This window comes from Lissotriton helveticus, chromosome 10 (genome assembly GCF_964261635.1).
Source record: "Lissotriton helveticus chromosome 10, aLisHel1.1, whole genome shotgun sequence".
Taxonomy (NCBI): domain Eukaryota; kingdom Metazoa; phylum Chordata; class Amphibia; order Caudata; family Salamandridae; genus Lissotriton; species Lissotriton helveticus.
Genome location: NC_136071.1, coordinates 386,168,052 through 386,184,549, shown reverse-complemented (window position 1 = coordinate 386,184,549; position 16,498 = coordinate 386,168,052). Strand labels below are relative to the sequence as shown.

Below are 16,498 nucleotides of genomic sequence, written 5' to 3'. Positions count from 1 at the left end.
AGAGTGGAGAGTGGAGAGTGGAGCTTCAGAGTGGAGAGTGGAGAGTGGAGCTTCAGAGTGGAGAGTGGAGAGTGGAGCTTCAGAGTGGAGAGTGGAGCTTCAGAGTGGAGAGTGGAGAGTGGAGCTTCAGAGTGGAGAGTGGAGAGTGGAGCTTCAGAGTGGAGAGTGGAGAGTGGAGCTTCAGAGTGGAGAGTGGAGAGTGGAGCTTCAGAGTGGAGAGTGGAGAGTGGAGCTTCAGAGTGGAGAGTGGAGAGTGGAGCTTCAGAGTGGAGAGTGGAGAGTGGAGCTTCAGAGTGGAGAGTGGAGAGTGGAGCTTCAGAGTGGAGAGTGGAGAGTGGAGCTTCAGAGTGGAGAGTGGAGAGTGGAGCTTCAGAGTGGAGAGTGGAGCTTCAGAGTGGAGAGTGGAGCTTCAGAGTGGAGAGTGGAGCTTCAGAGTGGAGAGTGGAGCTTCAGAGTGGAGAGTGGAGCTTCAGAGTGGAGAGTGGAGCTTCAGAGTGGAGAGTGGAGCTTCAGAGTGGAGAGTGGAGCTTCAGAGTGGAGCTTCAGAGTGCAGAGTGGAGCTTCAGAGTGCAGAGTGGAGCTTCAGAGTGCAGAGTGGAGCTTCAGAGTGGAGAGTGGAGCTTCAGAGTGGAGCTTCAGAGTGGAGAGTGGAGCTTCAGAGTGGAGCTTCAGAGTGGAGAGTGGAGCTTCAGAGTGGAGCTTCAGAGTGGAGAGTGGAGCTTCAGAGTGGAGCTTCAGAGTGGAGCTTCAGAGTGGAGAGTGGAGCTTCAGAGTGGAGAGTGGAGAGTGGAGCTTCAGAGTGGAGAGTGGAGCTTCAGAGTGGAGAGTGGAGAGTGGAGCTTCAGAGTGGAGAGTGGAGCTTCAGAGTGGAGCTTCAGAGTGGAGAGTGGAGCTTCAGAGTGGAGAGTGGAGCTTCAGAGTGGAGCTTCAGAGTGCAGAGTGGAGCTTCAGAGTGGAGCTTCAGAGTGCAGAGTGGAGAGTGGAGCTTCAGAGTGGAGAGTGGAGAGTGGAGCTTCAGAGTGGAGAGTGGAGAGTGGAGCTTCAGAGTGGAGAGTGGAGAGTGGAGCTTCAGAGTGGAGCTTCAGAGTGCAGAGTGGAGCTTCAGAGTGGAGCTTCAGAGTGCAGAGTGGAGCTTCAGAGTGGAGCTTCAGAGTGCAGAGTGGAGCTTCAGAGTGGAGCTTCAGAGTGGAGCTTCAGAGTGGAGCTTCAGAGTGGAGCTTCAGAGTGGAGCTTCAGAGTGGAGCTTCAGAGTGGAGCTTCAGAGTGGAGCTTCAGAGTGGAGCTTCAGAGTGGAGCTTCAGAGTGGAGCTTCAGAGTGGAGCTTCAGAGTGGAGCTTCAGAGTGGAGCTTCAGAGTGGAGCTTCAGAGTGGAGCTTCAGAGTGGAGCTTCAGAGTGGAGCTTCAGAGTGGAGCTTCAGAGTGGAGCTTCAGAGTGGAGCTTCAGAGTGGAGCTTCAGAGTGGAGCTTCAGAGTGGAGCTTCAGAGTGGAGCTTCAGAGTGGAGCTTCAGAGTGGAGCTTCAGAGTGGAGCTTCAGAGTGGAGCTTCAGAGTGGAGCTTCAGAGTGGAGCTTCAGAGTGGAGCTTCAGAGTGGAGCTTCAGAGTGGAGCTTCAGAGTGGAGAGTGGAGCTTCAGAGTGGAGAGTGGAGCTTCAGAGTGGAGAGTGGAGCTTCAGAGTGGAGAGTGGAGAGTGGAGCTTCAGAGTGGAGAGTGGAGAGTGGAGCTTCAGAGTGGAGAGTGGAGAGTGGAGCTTCAGAGTGGAGAGTGGAGCTTCAGAGTGGAGAGTGGAGAGTGGAGCTTCAGAGTGGAGAGTGGAGCTTCAGAGTGGAGAGTGGAGAGTGGAGCTTCAGAGTGGAGAGTGGAGAGTGGAGCTTCAGAGTGGAGAGTGGAGCTTCAGAGTGGAGAGTGGAGAGTGGAGCTTCAGAGTGGAGAGTGGAGAGTGGAGCTTCAGAGTGGAGAGTGGAGAGTGGAGCTTCAGAGTGGAGAGTGGAGCTTCAGAGTGGAGAGTGGAGCTTCAGAGTGGAGCTTCAGAGTGTCAAGAGCAATGCCAATAGCTCTAACTTTAACAAAGGCAAAACCATTGCATTGTAAATGCTTGTTCTCTCTACTTCATATCACAATTTCACCCCGCTATTCTTTCCCTCCTTAATATCTTGAATCCACAGTTGGCCACCTCCTTCCAACCTCATTCTATCCACCTCCTATTTAATCACACCAGTCTGTTTTTCTTTATTTCTGCTGCCTTTTCACCTCATCCATCAGCTTCCACTCGGTCTCCTTGTCCTCTTTTCTACCGTATGCAAGCTCCTGCATAAACCATTGAATTAATGTCTGGCTTCTGCTCTACTGTATCCTCTGTTTTGGGTTTTCCCAGTGGCTGCCTGGGACCGGTGTACTTCTGTTTGAATGCCTCTCCCCCCAACCCCTCCCAGAGGAAGAGACCAAACCGAGCTAAACCCAGGGAGACGCATAACACAAATTTTGCAGAATCAGGGCAGGGCAGTCCTTGGCTGCTTGTGTTCTGGTTCAAGGAGAACTTGGAATGGCATTTTGGCTAGACTCTTCCTATTGTAGCAGGGTCAAGACTGATTTCTATATGGCTGGGTCCAAATTGAGTTGGCTTGGTGGGCAAGAGAATGATGGTTTGGAGTGCTAGCCCGAGTAATTGCCAGTGGTTAGACAGCGATGTGAACAAAAAAATTGTCTCCTTGAGACAGGCACATCAGTGGAGCAAATATTAAGTCTCCATATTTTTCAAACTTTGAATGCATGTTTCACTGTGCTGCACACATTCAGTGGGACAAGTCGTAAAGAATATTTTTGCCACTAGAAGGATCCCCTTCCAGTATAAAACCTATGTTTGACAGAACTCTCACACCCTTCTTGTTACTAAGGTCGGGCCACTGGAATTACGCATGGTTGTGGTCTTTTCAGCATGTCTTTGGATTTGCTACATGTGCCACATAATCCTTCACCCACTGTATAATCTGCAGATTATAAACCCAAAACCGGGATTGCCTTTATTGCTGCAAAGTGGAAGAGCCTTCACAAAGGTTAACTGATCCCCCTTTCTGTTGCAAATTGTTGTATTGGGTGTTAAATTGGCTCTAATGAGGTGCAATATTTGCCCAGACAGTGTTAGCATGTGTGAAAATGGCAAAATAATATAAATACCTTCACAAAATATTCCACATAATTTTCATTTTCTTGCCAAATAATTCAACCCTGATAAATAATTTGGTCCTCTCCTGCTGCATAATTCCTGTGGCTCTGTTGCAAGGTACAGGTGAGCAAGCCAACAAATTAACAGGGACAGCTAAGCTTAGTGTTGGCTCTAACTTCTAAGAGCCCATGCACAAGCCAAGTCTTGAAAATATGTGGCATGTCAATCATGCAGCACAGATCAGGTAAGAATATGGTAAGCTGTTTTAAAAATTAAAAATGTGGAATAATTTCACGTAGTCGGGCCACTAGAATTACTTGATTCTGCAGCAGTGGCTTTTTTCGTATAAATATGGATTTGCTGTACTTGCTACATAATCAATCATCTGCTGCATAATCTACAGATTTTGACAAAAAATGTCAGCTTCTAGGTCAAAGGGATCTAAGATAACTTAAAATGTGGCCACCTGTTTGCACACAGGGGAAGGCCCTTAGCAAATGTTAACTGGTCCTCTTTCAATTGATTGTTTCTGCATTTGGTTATTAAACTGGAGTAAGGAGGTAAAATCTGTGCTTAGACAGTTTTAGCATGTATAAAAATGTCAAAACAATGAAGTAATACAATAAAAACACCCCCTTACAACTGGCTATGTACAGCACACTGCAGGCCGACACTTGATACCTGCGGCACTGTGCCCTTTTTAGGTCTCGCTAGACGTCTAGCGAGACAACTAATGTCATCACTTTCAGGGGAATGTAGACAGCAGACTGTCACGAGCGTCTCCTGCCGGAGATTCTACCTCGTGAGCGCGCACGTCGCCGTCCCTCATATTCCCATGCAAAGAAAGGCACACTGAACACACACATGCAGGCAAGAAGGCACACACACACAGGAGCGCACCTACACACATACGAAGCCCCCCCACCCCCCCCCCCGCCGACGCCGCATACATAGAAGTCCCCCCCCCCCCCCCACCTGCCGCCGCATACATAGAAGGGCCCCCCACCCACCTCCCTGCCGCCGCCGTCGCATACATAGAAGGGCCCCCCTCCCCCTGGCCGCCGCCGCATACATATAAGCCCCCCCCTCCCCCGCCGCATACATAGAAGTCCCCCCCCCCCCCCCACCGCCGTATACATAAAAGTGCCCCCCCAGGTGCCGCATACATGCAAGCGCCCCCCCCCACACACCATACATGCAAGCGCCCCCCCCCCCCCCCCCCTTACCGTGATTCTAAGGTCTTGCAGCCTCCGCGGGGCTCTCCCTCGGGCATGAGCCCCGCGTCACCAGCACTGCTTTCCCGTGGGCGCGTGCGCGGGCTTCCGAAGACGGAAGTCCCGCCCCAAGGAAGGTTTCGCTTTCGGAGCTGGTTTTTAATTGCCATGGCGCGCGCTTCACGGGCCGCCACTCACAAACATTTGATGTACATGGGCACTGCACTTTATTTCAGCATGGCGCACGCTTTCATGTTTTTGCTAGGGATTGTGTTGTCAAACGATCCTCGTTGAGTTTTGCAATCTTATTTATACTAAGTACCATTGCCACCCGTTATTCCACAGTATTTCACTTATCTCATTGTGCCGCTGTACAGTGTTGATCTCTTTGGGCGCTTTGTTTCCCGGTATCATTTTTGTTCATGTGCGCACACACAATGAAAGGATTATAGCTCAATGGTTACGTGCTTTCCGTAGCTGCCGTCTGGCCTAGTGGCTATGGCACTGGCCTCCTAAGCCTGGGGTTACGGGTTCGAATCACATTTGGGGTGGGGAAACAAACAGTTCTGTTTTATTTTTTATTTTAGTCAGGGTCTTTTCTAAAAAACATTAGTTGAGTTATATGCTGGGTTATATCAGTTTAGACCTGTGATGCCGTGAATTTACAAGGACAAGATTAAATGCAGTGGTTCAGAACCGCACAGTGTTCTGTATCACAGATCCTTGCAGCCAGTATCTAACCTGCCCTTTATGTAGGCGGTGCTATTGTAGTCTTTCCTTGGTTTTGATTTCGAATCCTTAAGGCTGTCGTGTGTGAGTGTCAAACTGATAGTTCCACAATGCTGGTGCATGTTTTTAAAGCTGCGCTACGGTGCTGTGCAAACACGGAGCTAATACACTTTGTGATCATGTTTGATGTCACATTTGGTGTCTGCAGAATGACGAACGGGCTAATACTCAATGATTGCTGCCCCCAAATAGTACAGCTGTTTGTCAATGGAAGAAAAATAAATACATTTTATTTTAGTGTTTCTCCGTCTCCAAGCTCCACTGTCCTCGCTTCCTCCTCATCTTCCTCCGGTCACCGTCCCACATCCATGTCCTGCAAGGTCTCTCCGCCATCTCCCACCTTTGTTAGTTACCCTCACCTCTCCTACTCTCTCCCCCTTTAGCTCTACCAGTCCCCTACAAGTTCTGTCTTTATTCTTTTTTTTTTTTTGCACCTCCTTCTGCTATCGGCATCATTTCTACTTCTCTACCATCACCCTTTTCTTTTCTCTCTCATCTTCATCACTTATTAACCTCACATCTACATGCTCACCCCCTTCTCTTCCCTATACAATCAGCATAATTTCACTCAACGCCACACACTTCCACACCACACAATTCAAATCTTCACATTTCCATCATAATTCGACAAGAAACCACATAATTCAACTCAACAACACAATTACATAACACACCACATACATACATCCAATCCATACCACACATCTATCATCATGCCACAAAATTTAACAGCACACCACTTAATTAAACTCCACTACATACCACTCCATAACACATAATACCATTCCACATAATTGCATTCAATAATGCACAATCCCACTTTGCATCATTCCATGACACTCAATACCACATAATTTCTATCACAAAAATCCACTGCACACCATACCACATAATTCCACAACACAAATCCACTCCACACCACACAATTCCACCACACACAATTCCACAACTAACAATAGCAATCCAACCCACATAATTCCACTCCACACTACATACAACCACTACACTCCAAACCAAAACACATGGGTGAAAGACATTGTCATTTACAGCGCCAATAGCTATTTCTCTGACAAATGCGAGACCTATTGCATTGAACATGCTTGTTCCTTCTCTCTTTCAATCTGCTGGTGTTGCGACAAGTATGGACCTGTACTCCACTGACGACAGGCAAGTCGGGACTGTCTGCTGACCTGCTATATGATATTGCTAAGGATTGTTGGCGCTGGTCGCCTGTCTCCTACTTTTTTCCAGTATTGGGAACGTATTTCTGTAAAACCTGACATTTCCTTGAGACCGTCCCTTTCTCCCTTTCCCCCGTATCAACAGCGGCTCCAGCCGTGTGGGGCAGTTTTTTAGGAATTCCTTGCTTGGCGCTGCTTGGAGAACAATCCCCTCCATCCTGTTTTAACCCTTCAGTGCACAGCTACTGAGTTAAAACTCGTTAATTGTGTGATCACGGATGCTTTTTGTCGAGCCGGGCGTCTGCATCATCACTGCCCTGCTATAATACCTTGTCATTAACTGCTGGTAAGGGGATAGATCACAGCTGGTTTTCATTTACTTTGGCTTGCGCACCCGTGCTGTAGAGAGATGGGGTAGAAAAACTATGGAGGGTTCTGGTGGTGGATAAACGGGGAAAGGGAAAAAAGTCAGAAAATCGTTGAAACACCCAGGAAGTAACTGTGTTCTAGATGGTATAGACCGTATTGATAGCCTGATTAGCGAGTGCGAAGGCATTTTAGAAGCTGAACCAGTTACTCACTCGTGCACCCCTTCTTGCCAACCCACTCATAGAATTATTAGCCCCAGTCGTCCACCTGCCATTCCAGCAATGTTCAAAAAGTCACTCCCAAAGGGGACGCCTGTACCCAACTTTGAGGCATTATCCCATACTGCGAGGGCCAATTCCCCCCCCTCCCCTTCCCCCCCGCACACAAATTCTCATGGTACTTCTAGTAACACAATACCACAGCTAGAACCCATTATTTCTTGTTCAAACAGGTTCACCCCTCTTTTGGAGCGCTCTGACCTTTCCAAGGAAAGCAGTCCTCTGACGCTGCTGATGCGACCACATCTGCATCACACCCAGGACACACACCTGCTCATTAATACGCTCCGGGCTGAAATAGGGACCATGAGATTTATGATTGAGGGTCTCGCCATCTTAGTCGAATCATTGTTGCAGAATGGCTCACCCTCCAACTGCATACTAAATCTGTGCCAGGAGCTCTCACACTACTCATGGACAGGAGCTCACACACTACTCACGTGCAATCATCATACACCCCATCAGGCAGTTATCCGTGGAAGGGATACTGCCTCCCATGGGCCCACCCAGCCTCACCCCACCATCGTTCCTCACACCCTAACATCACCTGAACCCACTGTCAATTGAGTCAATCATCATCTTGGGTCATGTACTATTCCACTCACTTACAAAGACCGCAACCCCACAACACTGAGGATTGGCAGAGGGTGTCCTATCCAAGGAAAGACAGACCCTTAGTAGAAGAGTGTATGTGCAACTCCCCCACTGACCCTAGTGGGCTGGTGGGTGTGGATTCTTGCACTAGACACTGCTGTCAAGCTCCACCCCAGGCTCCAATTAGCCATTGTCCTCCTAATCTAAATGTTGTATTCTCCCCGTCTATCATCCCCTTTGGTTTTGCTTAGATCGCCCTAAGTTTGCAGGGTATGCCCAGACGTGGGTCCCTTACTCACTTTCCCACTGGATTCAAGCTAGCCTGGCTGACGGCTGATTAGCCAGAAACCGCTCCAGGATGTTTGTTTCCGGTCCAGGGAAGACATGGCTTGTCAGTTCGAGCTGGACTGTTCCCATGAGGCAGAGGGTCAGACTGATTTGCATATGGCCATGCCTGAACTGGGGTGGTGGAGTGATCTAAAGAATGATGATGTATTAAACCCAGATCAGTTGACTGGGGGTGAGTGTTTGATTTGCTCCAACGCTCAGTCCATCATCCCCTTTGGTATCGCTTTGGACTGTTCCCATTAGACACAGGGTCAGACTGATTTGCATATGGCCATGTCTGAACTAGGGTGGCGGAGTGAGCTAAAGAATGATGATGGATTAAACCCAGGGGGGAGTTCATATTGACTTGTTCAATATTTATATGAGAGGGACTAAAGGGGATAGACAATCACCCACTACCACCTTGTTGGAAGAGAGCTTAGCTAGATGCTTAGCATACTCTAGAGTGATCGTAGTGGGTGATCTTACCAGCACCTTCGAACCACTTGACAAAGAAGACCTGTTAGGCTCCGAGGATGATGACATCAAATTGGCTGTCCCCGCTTTAAATTTACCCCCAGTCAAAAAATGGACAGACGGCACTCTACCTTAATGTCGCGTTCGGCCTGAGGGCAGTAAATGGCAGACCTTCCTCGGCTAGTCAGGGCGCGAACACGTGCAACAGAGCCAGCAACCTGTCTCCTATCGAATACATCCTCTTCGATGTGAGGCTCTGGGGAGACATAATCGATGTGAGTGTGGGCACCACCACAGAGAGTGATCACAATCCTCTCCAAGTATGAACCCTCTGTGGGAAGCTCCATACTACCCCAAGAGTAACCCACCTCCGACTCTCACAAGGGAAATCCTCCCCTCTAATAGCAGATCTTTAAAATGGCGGAAGGTGGCCTTGCAAGGAAATAAGATCTTAGGCATACAGCATAACCTGGCAGTAGGCACACTAGAGCTCCAGTCCGTGATTGCCAGAGGAAACTGATTGGCTGATGTAGCTATGGTTCACTCCTGCTTCTTCGACCAACTTAATGTGCACTTTACACTTCCTAGATCGGACCGTAAACCCAATTTGTTGCCAAGAGGGTTCACTCGTGGTACACAAAGGATTGTAGACTCAAGCAAACCCTCTTGGCTGCAGCATTCAAAGATAAGAATTGCCCTCTGACCAGAACCACCAGGAAGTGTTCCAAGGCCACCTTGCGTTTGGCGAAGTTAGCATGGGACTAATCCCGCTGGCAACCACTTAAAGAAGCAAGTGCAGCAAAGGACGCCAATTCATTCTGGTCTTTAGTTACCTTGGGCAGCAGGTCTGGATCACCCTCACCACCTAACCATATTACTGGCCAAGAATGGTATGACTACTTCCGGAAGCTCTGTTCAAATCCGGAGGACTTTCCCCCAGCGGAGGTGGCTGAGTTTGACGGGCACCCCCTTGGACGATGAGGTTTTTTCTTTGGGTGAAATAGAGGCCGCAATTGGCTGAATAGTGCTGTCTAAGGCTGCAGGACCAGACGGCATACTAGGAGACCTGTTCTTGGCTGATATTCCAAATTGTGCCCGCTACACTCTTCTGACGAATGCAATAGCTAATGGCGCCCCAGTCCCGGGTCTTGTGGTCCCAATCTATAAATAAGGAGCCAGAGATGACCTCTCAAATTACAGGCCCATAAGCCTGATTGATGCCCTACAGAACAGCAGAGTTCTGCTGCAGAGGCTCCAGCTGTGGGCAGGCGATAATGCCATCTTATCGCAGTGTTGGGCCGGTATTAGGGCCAGGACGGGGACCGTCCTGTCGCTTGCAGAAGCGGTCGCTCCCTTCGCCCACAGCCATCAGCTGGTATCGTTACTCACGCTCTGAACCAATCTGTTGTCATTATTTGCTGGCTCCTAGATTGATTATCGCTATAGCGCGATAACCATTGTTTGAACTTAAATCATTTGTAGCGCTTTTGGGGGTTTGTAGCACTGTGCTCGGAATCGCGCATTCACAGCTGCAGTGCTATTTGTGCAGCGTTGTTTCAAAGAGCATTGCCTGTATTTTAAAGCGATAGTGGTCGCACTCGCCAGACACATTGTCCCAGCCATTGTTTGACTCTGTGCCCCAGCCTATCTCCACTTTAGATTCTCACGGCCATTTTGCTTGTTGTTGAACCGCGGAGCCCGTCCTCCACAGCCCGCCCCGCCTCCCAGCTGTCCCTCCCTCGCCCCTCCCCTTCCACTATCCACATATGACAGATGCCTTTACGCGCAGCGGTCGCGCCCCATGCGCGCCGAAGGCGCGCCAAAGGTAAGCCTGTCTACGCCCATCCGCCCCTGGACCGCGCCCAGCGCCAGACCCCCTGGAGATCCACTATGGGAGGCAGATCCTTCTCCTACTTGGCAGCCAAGACCTGGAACTCACTCCCCACCCACCTCCGCCTTACACAGAACCACATCTCCTTCAGAAAAGAACTTAAAACCTGGCTATTCGATAAATAATGAACCCATCCCCAAGCGCCTTGAGACCCTCCGGGTGAGTAGTGCGCTATATAAATCCTTGAACTTGACCATCGATCAGGCATTTTTGCAGCTCCTCATCTACTGGAAAGTGGTGGTGATTGGCAAGGACAGCCTATACTCCGCGTTTATCGACTTAAAACTGCCTTTGACTTAGTACCTAGGAGCAAGCTATGGTTGGCACCCAAACCTGGGCGTGCCACGTTGATTCTCAATCTTGTAGGTCGGCTACACAGAGACTTGCGCACAGATCAGGTGGGGGGGCGCAGAGACAGTTGACTGATTGTATCCTTGTCAGCAGGGGAGTCCGACAGGGTTGTGCTCTGGCTCACACTATTCTCCATTTATATGAATGGAGTGTTTAGCTTCCTGCACAAAGACCCAGCAGATGCACCAACTTTGGGGGGCGATAAGGAACCAACCCTGCCACTCCTGCAAGTTCGACTGCATCCGGACCCACACCAAATCCACAAACTCCAAACAGAGCTCCGACACTAATCACCTAAAGTGCATCCTGCTCAACACCCGCTCGATCCACAGACACTCCATTGAACTCTGGAATCTTCTCTATACCACCTCTCCGGATGTCGCCTTCCTTACGGAAACATGGATGAACGCCTCATCAGCGCCCGACATCGCCATAGCCATTCCGGACGGCTACAAGATCATCCGAAAGGACCGCACCAACCAAACAGGAAGGGGCATTGCCATCGTCCATAAAAACACCATCCACATCACGACCACTTCCGACGATATCCTCACTACCGCCGAACACCTTCACTTCCAGATCCACACAGACCCCAAGACCACACTCAGAGGCACCCTCATCTACAGACCTCCAGGACCCCGTACACAATTCAGCGAAGACATCACTGACTTCATCAGCCCACATGCCCTCCCCTCCGAGAACTACATCTTACTGGGAGACCTCAACTTTCACCTGGAAAAGAAAAACGACAGCAATACCACCAACCTTCTGGACAACCTGGCCAATCTTGGACTCAAACAACTTGTTGACACCCCCACCCACCTTGCCGGACACACGCTCGACCCTATATTCACCTCCAGCAAGCACATCTCCTTCGATCACACCACAGCTCTCCATTGGACGGACCACAGCTGCGTTCACTTCAACTACAAAAAGACCACGTCCCACAACCCTCCACATCCTATTCCCCGAAGAAACTGGAACAAAATTACCACCGACCAGCTCTTCACATCGCTTCACCAAAACCCTCCTGCCAAATCATCGGACCCAAACCAAGCAGCCACCAACATCACACATTGGATCACCCACTGCGCCGACGAACTAGCACCCTTGAAAAACCACCAAATCAAGCAGGGCAGCAAAAAAGCCCCCTGGTTCAACGACTACCTTAAGAAATCCAAGAAGCTCTGTCGTACCTTAGAGAAAGCCTGGAGAAAAAACCCTACCACTGACAACCTGGCCTCCTTCAAGAACGTCACACGCAAACACCACCAACTCATCAGATCCACAAAGAAATCAGCATTCAAGGATCAACTTGACAACAGCGCCCAAAAGAGCAAGGAACTATTCAACATCGTCAAAGAATTTACCAACCCCACCGCCGGCACCAACGACATCACTCCCTCCCAAAACCTCTGCGACTCTCTATCCTCATTCTTTCACAACAAAATCGCAGACATACATAACGGCTTCAAAAACCAGTCCGAAGACCAGCCCTCTTCACCCTCCTCGAACATAAACCGCACCCCAACAACCTTTACGACTGGAACCCAATCACCACCAAAGACACCATCCGTCTGATGAACTCCATCCACTCAGGATCACCAACCGACCCGTGTCCCCACCACATTTTCAACAAAGCAGACTCGATCATCGCACCCCATCTCTGCGATGTCATCAACTGTTGCTTCAAATCCGCTACCTTCCCGGAAAGCTGGAAACATGCCGAACTCAGCGCCCTTCTGAAGAAACCCACAGCAGACCCCACTGAACTTAAGAACTACCGCCCCATCTCGCTCCTCCCATTCCCTGCCAAAGGTATTGAGAAAGCCATCAACAGTCAGCTCGCCGCCTTCCTTGAATCCAACAAATCCCTCGACCCCCTCACAGTCCGGCTTCCGAGCCAAACACAGCACCGAAACCGCCCTCATCGCAGCAACAGACGATATTCGCACTCTACTGGACAACGGAGAAACAGCCGCCCTCATCCTACTTGACCTCTCCGCAGCCTTCGACACAGTCTGTCATAGCACCCTCATACAACGCCTCAGCAACGTCGGAATACAAGGTAAAGCATTGGACTGGATCATCTCGTTCCTCGCTGGAAGAACCCAGAGAGTCCGCCTCCCCCCTTTCAGATCAGAGGCCACCGAAGTCATCTGCGGCGACCCTCAAGGATCATCACTCGGTCCCACCTTCTTCAACGTATACATGACCCCCCTCGCATTCATCGCGCGCCAACACAACCTCAACATCATCTCCTACGCCGACGACACTCAGCTGATCATCTCTCTCACCAAAGACCCAAATACCGCCAAAACCAACTTACACGCAGGAATGAAAAAAGTAGCCGAATGGATGAAGAATAGCCGTCTAAAACTGAACTCGGACAAAACGGAAGTGCTCATCTTAGGTTCATCCCCCTCTGCCTGGGACGACTCTTGGTGGCCACCGGCCCTGGGAACCGCACCCATTCCTACGGATCACGCACGTAACCTGGGCTTCATCCTGGACTCCTCCCTCTCGATGACCAGACAAGCCAACGCCGTCTCATCATCCTGCTTCAACATCCTACGCATGCTAAAAAAAGTCTTCCGCTGGATCCCCACCGAAACAAGAAAAATGGTCACCCACGCTCTGGTCACAAGCCGACTGGACTACGGTAACACCCTTTACGCCGGAACCACAGCCAAACTACAGAAAAAACTCCAACGCATCCAAAACGCCTCAGCCAGACTTATACTGGACATCCCTCGTCAAGCTCACATTTCCGGTCACCTGAAAGACCTCCACTGGCTCCCCGTCAACAAGAGAATAACGTTTCGTCTCCTCACCCACGCACACAAAGCCCTATACGACCTAGGACCCGAATGCCTCAACACGCAACTGTCCTTCTACACCCCCACCCGCCAACTACAATCGTCCAATCAAGCGCACTCAGCAATTCCGCGCATCCTTAGATCCACCATGGGGGGCAGATCCTTCTCCTACTTAGCGGCCAAGACCTGGAACTCTCTTCCCACCCACCTCCGCCTCAATCAGAACCAGAGACCCTCTGGGTGAGTAGTGCGCTATATAAATCTCTGAACTTGAACTTGAACTTGTTTGCAGATGATACCCTACTGGTGTCAAAGACCCCAGTGGGGTTACAGCGACTATTGAATAGGTTTCAACTTATCTGCGATACCAGGTGGCTGGTTTTCAACACCTTATTAAGAGTTTTTAAACTGAACTGAGAAACCTACTGAAAGTTATTTTTTTTTTGTTTGCAGTTTTAATGTAGAAAACACAACCAGAAAGTATTGGCGCGCTTTACCTGAGCATCAGACTGGAACATGTTTTCCCAGTTCCAAAGTCAGCAGCTCTGGCAGTAATTCCACATACTCACCCTCTCTTTGCCATGTGAAACACAATCACACATGTTCATTTTACACTGCCTGTTGCCTGCCTCATAAAATGCTCCGAACTTAACTGAAAAACACCCCCTTTTGTCACAGTTGCATTTGCTGGGCCTCCTGGTGTGATTGGCACGAAAAGAGAAAAGTGGATTTTTCACACCTCAATTTAATCTCTATTAAGTCTGGGAACGACTAGCGCACTCTCTGAGAAATTCTGAGTGCTTGAATTAGAAAGGCTGTGTGCGCAGCCTACAGGGTACATAGGTGGCGATCCTACTTTGCTCAGGAGGATCGCCTTTGTTATGGTCTTATTCCTGTGCTGTAACTGGGCTCTTTTTTGCCTTCCTCTGGCTGAATGTCTTATTTCTGCTGTGATTTATCTTTAAGCATGTTTAAGTGTACTCGTTCCGCTGCCTGGATGAAGCTTTTGCAGTTGGTTGTTCTTGGTGCCACTTATCTTCCCTCTGCTAGTCAGTTCACAGTTTGAGTTGATCCCAAGTCTGCTCTTTGCAGGTTAACGCCAGTGTCACCTCACCCCTCTTCTGTTTTCTGCAGCTGAATGTGAAAAACTTATGGAGTTGTATGAGCGCCTGGAAGAACTGGATGCTGCCAAGGCTGAAGTGCGAGCTGCAAGGATCCTACATGGGTTGGGCTTCACCCCTGCTATGCAGAGAAAGAAACTGAAGGACTTCAGTGGAGGCTGGAGGATGAGAGTGGCCCTTGCCAGGTAAGGAGTCGTACTGTGATCTCATGCATGCAGTGTGCATACAAAGTCCAATGTAGAATAGGATACCTAAATTGAGCGGTCTCCTTCTAGAGAGGCCAAATTGAGGACCAGTACCTGTTCGAAAAATGGATGCATTGTTCCTGAATGCACTGCAGATAGGTTCTGGGGGATGTGCAGCTTGCTTTGCTCAATTGCAAGTTACTCGAGGTGTGTACTCTCTCAGCTAGCCTTTAGGGTTGCAGTAGTTTAGGATATGCCTGTTAAATTTCAAAGGTACATACTTTAACTTTAGTAGCTTGGAGTGTACCCCCATAAATGTGCTATTTACTATACTGCTAATTGGATATTGGGCACATCATTATGAACGTAAATATTCTGAGAAATAGTACTATTCTAAACTTTCCTACCAGGAATCCTGGCCTGAGCATTGAACTCTGATAAGGATCCCTGTCTTATAATAGAACGTTCATGACTATTTAGGAACTCTGCTCTCGGGTCGGGACTCCATCTAAGACTGCCTGTTTGGTTCCTTATTAGTCTCCGACTTTGAGCTGTGGACTAATCCCGTTTGTCCATGCCAAAGCCCGCAACTAATCTGTGTGTTGCCCTTTGCTGGGAGTGTTATTGTCTAGTGTCTTCAGGGGTGGGACATAGTAATTTACTATTTGTCATTTTATTAGATTTTCCAGTTTGACCTGATATTTCAAAATACTTCGAGTGGGGGAGTCTAAATCCCCCTTTTCCCTATGTTTTGGGATGCTAGCTTATGGCATTGTCTGTAGATGACCTAACCTTGTGAAGAATGTGGGACACTTGCTGATTGTGGAAGTTTCAGTTCAGTGTTCGAACGGCTTAATGTTCGGTGTGGGCAATTAGGATATCGGTCCCTCCGGGTTGAGTTGCATACTATTGACTGGGATTCATTAGGATGTCCTCCAGCAATATAGTACTTGCTGATGGCAGTCTTAGTACGATCCTCCTTAGATCTGGAGCGATTGCTGATGGTTGAATCATGGATGATTAAGAATATTCTGTTTCTTAAATTGGAGTTCTCAACAATACAATGCCCTCTTATGCCTAGTTTGGGGAATTATTTGTCTGTCAATATAAAATGGAAATGACTGCCTCATAGTCTATTATTGGAAAATGTTTCCAGAAATTGTTTGGGTAGTTTAAGGAACCACTCTAGTGAAAACATTATTAAAAGCTACACTGCAGCACATCCCTAATGGAGAGACCACAAAAACTTGAAATGAAAGCAAAATTGTAGGAAAATGGATTATGTAGTGTGGTTGAGAGAGTGTCAATCCTTTTTGGCTCCACTTATTTTCTTTAATAAAAATCCTTAGCTCAGTCTTGGGAACCTGTGGCACCGAGCAGTCCGGCTTAGTCTAAGAAACAAGCGTAAAGCATTTTGGAGTACCAAAGCAGTTAATAAATAAGAGAACGCAAAATAAATGTAACTCTTACTTATAAAAAAAAAAGTGTCTATCTTAGATTCTACACTAAAGCGACAATTTATTGAGGGGAACTGGGGTTTTGATTTTTAAAAAGGTGAGTAAAATACTTTGCGTATTGAATGCAATTAATCATTGCAAGCTGTTAGTCAATGGGCTAGAACACCTGGTGGAGTCTTCTTGGACTAGCTACAATGGCTGGGGCCAGTCACAGGGGCCACTCAGGTCCAGGGTGACAGTTTACCTATCAAAGTCCGCAGTCTTAAGGCACTTGTGTGTACTTT

At 48.7% G+C, this 16,498-nt stretch overlaps 1 protein-coding gene across 6 annotated transcripts in view; it reads left to right on the top strand.

Moving 5' to 3' along the window:
• Positions 1-16,498, top strand: part of ABCF2 (ATP binding cassette subfamily F member 2) — a 526,550-nt gene that overhangs the window by 42,498 nt on the left and 467,554 nt on the right. For all 6 annotated transcript variants that reach the window (XM_078662784.1, XM_078662782.1, XM_078662785.1 and 3 more), the window contains exon 5: positions 14,586-14,757. In XM_078662784.1, coding sequence (XP_078518910.1) covers positions 14,586-14,757 — 172 coding nt within the window. The remainder of the gene's footprint in view (positions 1-14,585; positions 14,758-16,498) is intronic.